The sequence below is a fragment of the Ixodes scapularis genome, unplaced genomic scaffold (assembly GCF_016920785.2).
Source record: "Ixodes scapularis isolate PalLabHiFi unplaced genomic scaffold, ASM1692078v2 PGA_scaffold10__122_contigs__length_95168666, whole genome shotgun sequence".
Taxonomy (NCBI): Eukaryota; Metazoa; Arthropoda; class Arachnida; order Ixodida; family Ixodidae; genus Ixodes; species Ixodes scapularis.
In genome coordinates this window covers 83,537,093-83,546,923 of record NW_024609836.1, presented here as the reverse complement: position 1 = coordinate 83,546,923, position 9,831 = coordinate 83,537,093, and the positions used below count along the sequence as shown (strand labels likewise).

General features: G+C 48.7%; 1 protein-coding gene across 4 annotated transcripts; it reads right to left on the bottom strand.

Moving 5' to 3' along the window:
- Positions 1-212: 212 nt before the first annotated feature.
- On the bottom strand, positions 213-5,124 carry LOC120839308 (sulfotransferase ssu-1-like). 4 transcript variants are annotated; one of them, XR_006077342.1, is made up of 2 exons: positions 3,565-5,118; positions 213-1,524 (listed from the first exon to the last, which is right to left on the bottom strand). XR_006077342.1 is itself a non-coding variant. In XM_040209570.2 (2 exons), exon 2 carries the CDS (start codon positions 1,491-1,493, stop codon positions 540-542), a length of 954 nt encoding a protein of 317 aa, XP_040065504.1. In that variant the 5' UTR covers positions 1,494-1,524; positions 3,565-5,124; the 3' UTR covers positions 213-539. The 4 variants fall into 4 exon arrangements, 2 of the variants coding, with proteins under 2 accessions (XP_040065504.1, XP_040065505.1); XR_006077343.1 differs by having other exon boundaries at positions 213-1,521; positions 3,565-5,094; XM_040209570.2 differs by having other exon boundaries at positions 3,565-5,124.
- Between the last annotated feature and the right edge of the window lie 4,707 nt (positions 5,125-9,831).

Sequence of the window (9,831 nt, the reverse complement as noted above, 5' to 3'; positions counted from 1 at the left end):
CACTTAGGTGCTGCTGTGTCCTCCTCCCCAGCATAGGCCTTTGTGGAGGCCCGTCAATGCCAGCTTCAGTTGCTCGGCATCTAGGTAAGAAAAGGTAGGCAATGACAGCTCAATCAGGCGCTTGTTTAAAACGTCCCTATACCGTCAGTGTTCATCAAAATCATGCACTGGGTTTAAGAAAGCATAGATTTAGGAAAGCATACGTATGTGTGTGTGTCTGAGTTTTATTAACAGCAGTCGCAAAACAAGAAACCCCTATACACGCTTATATTTCTCCGCACCACGATGTGCATATACACACCAATCAGGCTTTAATCAAGTTAGTCAATTATAATAAGGGCGACCGGAATTTATCAAATGGACATAAAAGCAAAAAAGTGTGGAAACCATTCTTTTCCTTTTTGTTCAATATCTTGCGCCAAAAACGATAGGTATACCGAGTTAATCCTAGCAGCACTATAATATATATACATAGAGATGCTTCACACAACGCAGCCAACGCAGGAGTTTTACGCGCAAGCTCACTCCTCGTAGTTCAGTCATGGAAGGTCGCACTCTTTCCACAACTCCATCACATCACTGCCGGCCGTTTTGGTCGCAATGCGTTCCTTCATTCTTTCGATTTGTTCTGGCAAAAAATGGTTCCTCCAGTCTCCAACTACGCCCTTACGAACGAAATCTCCGGTCATCGGCTTCTTCACTGCCGCTTCCAACGACTCCTTGGTGACTTGCCGCGATTCGTCAGCTTCCACGGCCGGCGGGACATGAATCGTCGTTGACTTCCACGCGTCGTTAAATGCCTTCTTCATATTCGACACGCTGGACATCTCCACGATGCGCTTAAGCAGCGCTGGGTCACTTAGCAACCTCTCGCCGTACTCCTTACCCAGGAAGTCAGCCATCTTCAGCACCCAGGAGGCCGTGTCCTTTTTGAGGTCTTCGTAGGTCAAGAAGAAGACGTTGGGGTCGTTGCGATGTTCGTACCAGGACAACAGATGGTCAAAGTAGTCGCCGAACTCCCCTTTTCCTTCCACGAACAAATCGAAAAACTGGTCGAAGGTACCGTCCTCGAAGAAGTAGGCGGGAAAGTTCTTCATATGGTAGTAGTAGGAGACCCAGCAGTCGTACGGGTTCCTGGTGACGTAGAAGTACTTGGCCTCTTTCGAGTAAGGTTGCTTGTCGAAAGGGAGGTGCGTCTTGATGGCGCCCGGCCTCGGCATCTCTTCGGCGCCTTGAGCTCCGGTGAATTCCAAGAATGGTGACTTGGCCTCGAATTCCACCGTGTCCCTCGGAGGAACGCCACCGCTAAAGATGTTGCAGAGGAGGTACTGCATCCAGGTGGTACCGCATTTCGGGTAGCTCACAATAAACACGTCATCTGGCCTTGGCTTGTAGGCGAGGGCTGAGCGGACGCTCTCGTCGCTGAAGTAGTAGCTGAGGTAGAGTCCTTCGATCTCTCTATAGACCGGAGTGGACTTTCCGGTCGATTGCATCCTCGCTTTCTTGGATCCCGACTACAGCCTGCTGAAACCAGAAAAAAAAAAGAAGAAAGAACAGCCTAGGTGTAGCTTATTAAACTGCTGATAACAACACGAAAATGACCACTCCCCTAACACTTTATCCAGATTTTTATTCGTGAAGCTATATTTCCAATAAATAGGCCCGTTTTTCGAAAGTCAATCAATCAACGTTGTCGGTCGACATTTCTTAGGCACGAAGCGCCTGATTGGACACTAGTCCTCGCCGAATGCTGACGCAGCACTTGTGTCCAATCACGATCGATACGTGCCCAAACAATAACGGACACGGATAATTGAAGCTGCAGCTACTTGATGGCGTGCACCTTTGAAAAGGGTCTATTGCCGAGATCACACGGTCATATCCCCTCTATATATCTAGAACTCGATATATTTTTTTTTGTTCCGTTAACCCAATGGTTTCGTTTACATAAATATTGCGACCGAACCTCATTGGATAGACCTCTTGCAAAATCGAAGCGATCCTAGCGGCGTATAGTGCCGCGCAAGGAGTCTTGGGTAACTTTTTAGCTATCGTTTCGGTTTTGATTTGCCAATCTCAATCCACGACATCTCGTCACGACCAAATACAGTGCATACATTTTCGAATACTTACGTGACTTTCTTTAAACTAACGGCGCTGTCTACCAATAGGGGGTATTCACTGGAAGCCACGTAGAGAACGCACGGCCAAAACCAGCTTACATTAACAGACTGCTAAGACCGGCAATCTTGATGGTGCGGACTGCACGTTGCAAAAGAACTGTGGAAGCTTGCCGTCAGCACGGGGTCAGCAGCTGCACACACAGCTATGGCCGGCAGTGAGTACAACTTATACGGATAGAATGCTGGGGCACGTTTTTGGGATCCCCGAACGTACCAGAGTTTGTATGTAGGTAAACAGAGGAATAACATGTACTGGGTAGATCATCCTGTTCCATCGTCTCAATGTCCAAATGATCCAGTGGCGGATCCAATGGGGGGGGGGGGGGGGGGGGGGGGGCGGTGGGGGCGAACGCCCCCCCAAACGCCTCGCCAGGCGTTTGGCGAATCGGAACTCGCCCAATGGAGTCTTTATGCGAAAAATACACGAAAGCTAAGCTAGCTCGTCCCTTATTGTTTTGCTAGATACTTCGTTGGAGACAGTGATCCAGAGCCCGATTTTTTACGGGCTTTGACGAACATCAAACAGTAGGTATTAAACGAAAGCACAACAAAGCCCACTATAAAAAAATAACTTTTGGGAATACTTTGTAAAAACGAAAAGAACACTGTAAAGACGAGGCGCGACAATTAGAATACCTTTATTATTTGATACTTGTCATACGTACTCATGACGTTACCTTTCTTTCGTTAAATATCCTTGTTCCCATTACCGCAAATAAGTAACGAAATAGCGCTACCGGATAGTTCATTAAGCCTAACACGTTAGTGAGATTCGTTACCGTCACGCAAATAATGGTTACCGGACTACTTCCTGAAAGTAACAAACTTTACTTCTGCGTTTGTATTACGTTAGATTCGACTTCAATATTATTATTTGCGAGAAATAAGAAGTGGATAGAAGCCTGAAAACAACTGAACCGTTACACAATGATTTCATATCTTTTGTTTACCGATTTTGTAGAATACAGCGTGGGTCCCGGAGGCGCACTGTCCTTTAGAGACCGCCAGTGTAACTAATTTTATTTAAAAGTAACCAGTGACAAATGGAATATGCCGCAAAATAATAACGGAATTACTTGATTCGTTAATGTTTTAGGATGCTTTAAAGACTTGAGCGTGTTGGTGATTTGCATTGACTTAAAACGAAAGAAACACACAAGAGGACGTCGGTGTCATCTGTTTCGTCCTCTTGTGTGTTTCTTTCGTTTTAAGTCAATGTTTTAGGATTCTAACGAGTTACGTTAGTACGTTTGTTAACGCGCTATTAGTAACGCCATTACTTGTAACGTCTTGCTTCTAACACTGTCAGATAGTATATACCAGCCACCCCAAATTAACAACCTTACAACAATACAGTTCAAGGATTATATCGCGTGCTTACCGTTTCTTTGGCCCGTTCCTTCACGCTCCGGCGTCCACGAAGAATGGCAGACGACTGGGCCTTCCGCCGCATGACAGCTGGCAATGATAAGGGGCGGTCAAAGTGCGTCAATCGATGTGACCTTGCGAAAAAAAGCAGACGAACTCGCTCTTCACATCTCGGGCGTCTACGGTGGCGAAGCGCCGTCGCAGCATAGATAAAAACGACTACTACTTCCGGAAAGGGTCGTTTTGCCGCTAGCTATAGTTAAAAAAATAAGTTTTATTGCTCAAGTTCTGCGTGGCAAGAGCTAAACTAATTTTTGTTTAGGTTTGCTGCATCTGAAACGACACTCCGCGCCCCTGGCATGCTTTTATGTCTTTGCTAAGAACTGGGCACACTCATCATGCGTTTCCAATGAACTACCAATGTTTCCGTACGCACACTTGACGATGACGGTGCATATTTGGTAGGTTGAGCCAGCGTCCATGACACACGTGAAGACTTGAAATCAGCTCGTCAACATTATAACGATTTCTTCAGAAACTCGTTCTTTTTTTTTTGTCAGCTCGTAGAAATTAGAGTTGAGGAATATCACAGTCATTCCAAAGCAGCATAACGTCGCTTTCCGGTGTCTTCCGTATTATCCATTTCTTCATCCTCTCCAGTTGCTCCGTCGAAAAGTGATTCCTCCAGTCTCCGACTACCCCCTTCCGTACAAAATCGCCCGTCATCGGCTTCGTAAGCGCGACCCTAATCAGCTCCTCATAGCTTTCTGACGTCCCCTGGGCACTGCTCGAAGCCTTCGACGCATTGCCATGTTTGGTACTAAGTGACCTGTTAAAAATCTTCTTCATGCTTTCGACGCTTGACAGGCTTATAACCAGCCTTAGTGCTTGCGGGTCACGTCTCAGTCGCTCCCCATACTCTTCTCCCACGAAGTCGGCCATCTTGAGCACCCAGTGTTCGGTGTCTGTCTTAAAACCTTCATACGTCAAGAACAAAACGTTTGGGTCTTCTCGATGCTCGTACCAGGGAAGCAGATGGTCGAAGTAATCGCCATACTCCCCTTGTCCCTCCACAAACATGTCGAAGAACTGGTCGAAACAGCCGTCTTCGTAGAGGTACGCTGGAAAAGCTTTGGTGTGATGGTAATACGAGACGCAACAGTCGTAGGGGTTCCTCGCGATGAAGACATACTTCGCCCGTTCGGAGTATCGAAGCATGGACAACGGAAGGTGCGTCTTGATTGCCCACGGTCTGTCAGGATACACGTTCGCGATGCCCTGGGCCCCGGCGCTCTCCAGTACGGGCATCTTGTGCTCGAATTCAGCGATGCTCTTAGGAGGGACACCGCCACTGAAGATGCTCCAGAGGATGTACTGTGTCCAGGTGGTTCCGGACTTAGGGTAGCCTGCCACGAAGATGTCACCCGGTTGTGGCTCATATGTGAGGGCAGAGCGGACGCTGTCTCCGCTGAAGAAGTACCCTAGCAGAAGGCCCTCCACGCGCCTGTAGGCTGGCGGACTCGTCGCCGAGGCGCTCATGGCCTTCTGGTATCTGGCAGCAACAGCGGAAATCGAAGGAGACAGACGTGAGCGACGCAGATAAGTGACTCGAGTGGGAAGCCTCGGGTCAAAGAAAGGTTTCCTTGCGGTATCGGAATCCGTCTTTGGTATCTATTGAAGATAAGTCGCTGCTAGAAGTGACTGCCAAACACAGCAGTCGTAGAGGTTCTTGCGAAGGGAGGACTCTGGATCTGGAAGCTAGTCTCTTCCTAGCTCGCAAACTACAAAAACTCTAAAAAATTCATGTACGACATCGGCGCAGTGCATACTCTCGCTTCCCAAAATACGCAAGATAAAGTAGTCAAGAGGATTCTCCGCCACCAAAAGGAAATTGAAAGCGTGGAGCAGAGGTCGTATTATTTCGCAGCTATTTAGTGAAGCAGTCGATTCCGAGTTCAGAAGCATTTGATACGGCGGCAGGGCAATTGTCTCGCGACAGGCGGTTCACCAAGGGCTAGAAGCCGACATCTATCGGTGTCACTCATCAAAAACACCATACCTGCGCGATCTGCTTCACTTGCCCAGGTCCTACGCTGACGTCAAGGAGGAGAGCGTCTGAGGATCTGGAGTGTGCCTGCGCCTTTTAGTTTTTACGTTACCTATAGGTTATCCTAGCCCGGGCAGGTGACGAGATCTAATGAGGGCTGTTGAGTGTTTGTATGCCATCGGTGTAGCTTAATTGTCCTACTTTGACCTAAAGACAATCGCTTGTGACTGCGTCCCATAGGAAAGCCAGCACTGCTTTGAAAGTCCTCTGACACGTCCATCGGGTTCCGTCTGAGATGTCTACTGTTGTTACTGGGATGCCATAGTTGATCCTTTGGTTCACCACACACTGCTTGGCGTGTTTCATACTTTGGGTAGACACGTAGGATATGACTGGCTCTTCTGCATCACAGTGGTGGCATCTTGGGTTCCGTCCTTTTCCCCAACCAGATCAGGAAGGCGTTCGTGCATGACGTACGTGTGCATGCCGCGCAAGTTTCCGCCGCCCGAGATATATATAGACATGGGACATCTTGGTTATGGCCGATTTTGCTTGTCGAGGTGCAAACGGACGTCGAGTCTCACTAACTGTAGGTTAGCAGGCGTGACTACAGGAGGTGTTGTAAGATGCGCTGCTGTGGCTAGGATATCTGCATGTTCATTTCCTCTAATGCGAGCATGCCCTGGGATTCATTGAAGAGAATCTGTTGATCCATGCGTGCTTCTGCAAGTCACTTTTTTTGAGAGAGAGCGAGCCCTTTGACATCCGAACCGTCGGGACATAGCCTCCTTTATTCTTAATAAAAGCCTGAAAATTTCGCGACGCAGCCATAGAGTACCCGGCCGCCGGAAAAAGGCGAGGATTGGCGCCGAACGGTTACCGATATACCGATATGGTAGAGCAGAGCCACTGCCAGCGCCACGCGGCGGCCTGCGGCCTCTCCGCGAAACACATTTGCGTTTGTATGTTTGCATTACTTCCGAGATCATAGTCTACCCCCAGGCGCGGTCAGCCAAGGTCAGCAGGTCAGCGTGGTGAGAAAAGGCGGTGCATAGAAAAACGGGAGAGGGGTCGACGCTAAATTTGCTCCTTTCCCGAAAGAAACAAAACAAAATGGAGCGCGTCCCCGTTTTCTGAGTTTACCGCTGGGGTATTGTTTGGCGCTGCCTGACCGGCCCCTTGCACGCGCTCTCTTCCGTGATCTCCTTTTTCCTTCACAGCGGCCACAAAATGAAGGAGGCTAAGGTCGGGAGCTTTCCCCCAGTTTCGCCGGGTGCGCCGGAGTGCCATCTCTTGGCCAGGAGGGCAAACGGCAGTCGGGATCGGAGCTCTCCCGACACGCTCCGTGGCGACACAACCATTTGATCGCGTCTGGACATGAAAATTCCGGGAAACCAAATTTTCACGATTTTTATAATCGGCAAAGAAGCAGGCGTGCGTTCGACACCGTACGGACCGCACGCTTCAAACAGTACGGCCACGCTTCTTTGCATCTTTTGAGCCTGCCACACATGTTTGCTACAAAAAGACACGCCGTTTGCTGCTGACATGATGGCAGCATTATCTGCGGTCACCGCCTCAAGCATGTTTGTTCCATACACGTCTGCTTTGAACATGTCTGCAAGGCATTTTTTGAGCGACCAAGTTGACTGTCATACAAAAAATGCGCCTCAGATAGTGTATGGAGATTGTCTCTTGTATAATGTATTAGCATAGCCTTATATATACTGACAAAGGCTGGCAGATCGCCACGAGAAGCAGCCGCCGGAACGGAAAAGGTGGAGCAGCAAACAACGGATGAGAGGAGAGCGACGTGACCGGCGCCCCGCTGCGGCGAGAGGCCGAAACACACTTCTCCCGAGCGAACGAGTGTGTTTCGGGTCCTCGCCGCTGCAAAAGCTGTGCGCTGACATCTAAATTTCCCTAGTAGGCACCCTAAATTTCCCGAGGAATGTCTCTTTGATGCTCTGTGCTACCAGATCCTCGCGCTCCATATATGCGATATCGGGCACTCTAGGGATCCGTCGTCGAAATGCCAGGCTTTGTGAGTATAGGGAGTATTCACTGGCGGCCATGGCTGTGTGCATGAATGCTGATCGCGTGCTGATGGCGAGCTTCCAAAGTTATTTTGCAACGTGCATTCCGCACCATCAAGAGTGCCGGTCTTAGCGGCCTACTGATGTGAGCTCTTTCTGAGCATGCGCTCTAAACAGCACCCACAAATATGGCGCCCAGTGAATACTCCCTATAGAAAAAAAGGCAATGGTATTGGCAATTGTGACCGTGGCGTTAAGTATATAGGGCGAGCAAATGCGAATACATATCGTGCGTACGTCTTATCCGCAGTTCCAGGGAATGCTTAATCTGTCGGTCGTGACGGGTAGGCGGCTGGAAAGCGTGGCCGACTTGGCGAAGTAAGCGAGCCGTACGTACTGCGTTATTTCGTCTACCGGGACACCTAATGCGGCTTAAAACGCCAGCGCGTCACGTGACCGGAGATATATAAGGAAGTGGCACTCAGTCCGCGTTCGTCACAAAATGCATCGACTGGATTACGCCGTCGTCCTTCTCTCTTGCATGCAAAGGGAAAAAAGGAATTTTTTTTTTTTTTCTGAGCGTGACAATGAGTGAACGAGCTTTAGTTTTTCTTTTTACGTGCGATACATTTTTTTACACATTTACGCTATTTCATGTCTGTCCAAATTTAGCCCCGGGAGTTTCGTTTTATTGTATTTTATTATATTACAAAATAAAAACAAACTGCAGGTTTCGTTTTGTTATGCATTACACCGGGTAAAATATTACGGGATGTATCAATTGTGTTCTTGGCGTGCACGTGGCGAAGGAACTGAGAAAGCTTGCCGTCAGCACGAGCTCAGCAGCCGTGAATACTATAACCGCCAGTGAATACTCTCCATACTACGTAAATATAGCGTATTTTTTTCTTCTTTTTAAATTCAGGCACTGAAAAACACTCCGCATTACACCCGTTTGAAACTGTCTCTCTGTTTAATAAAAAACATGTACTTCTTAAATTATAGCTGTAGACGAACGAGAGAGGTAGAATAGAGTGATACCACTCAACTCGAATCCCGTTGTTGTATAGAGAAAAGCACAGTCGACCCCACGTTGCACCGCGCGGCGCAGGGAATCGTGGGGCCGTTCGGGCGTACAATCGGGCGGGCTTGTACGTTCCCTGCATCCTGAAAGTGGCGCAAAAGTCTTTTCGCGAAAATCCCACAATGCCTCTCGTTAATCCCACATTGCACCGCGCAACGCAGGGAATTGTGGGGCCGTTCCCGACGTACGCTCGGGCCGGCTCGTAAGCTCCTGAAATTGGCGAAATTTCTTCTTTTTACCATGGTGAGTTCAGAACACAAAGAAAGTAGAGCGAACACATCTCAAAGCCGGCCCTGCTTTGTTATCGCCCTGCTTTCTTTGCGTTCCGAAATCGCAAAATACTGAATCAACACGAACCGCTCCTTCAATTCATGGGTACTTTTTCGCGGGATCCGACTGCCCTAGAGCGTCGAAAAAACAATGGGAGGTACTGCGTATATATTTCCAGAAGGGCCTACTGCATCGTGGGGAAACATACATTTTAAAGGTTGAGTAAATGGTAACCCAGCTTTCGTGGTAAATAAAAACGTACACCTTCTTTTTTTTTTTTTTTCTTTTTTGTTAACGAGGCATTGTTAACGCAGCAACCGACGGTCCTCTTCCATACACTGTGGGATCGCCTCAGAACGCGGTCGAAGAACAGATACGTACTTGAAAGGCACCACCTCGCCAAAAGCAAGTGTGGCGAAGGTTCGCTTGCATTTCTGCCAAATGCCGTGAGATGGCGCCACACGTAAGGGGCCGATGAGAGCCAATCGACGAGCCGCCCTTATTCGTGCACACGTCTGCAAGCAAGGCCGCGCGGCGCGCGTCCGCGCCTGCCCGAGGGCCTCGAACCGGCAGTGCCCTTCTCTGGAGTTGCACGAAGTTCGATCACCGGATTCTTAAGCCGCAGTCCCAACACGATGGTAGAACTGTCTGCGGTCACGCCTCAAGCTTGTGCGAAGCATGTTGGCTTCACACACTTGTATGTTTTGAAGATGTCTGCAGAAAGTTCTTGTATGACTAATCAGTTGTCAGGAAAGCCGTACAAGAAGGAAACACGCTTCAGACACTGTCTGGAGATTGCGCTTTGTCTGATGTATGAGCAGTGGAACCGCGGCTTTAGAATCA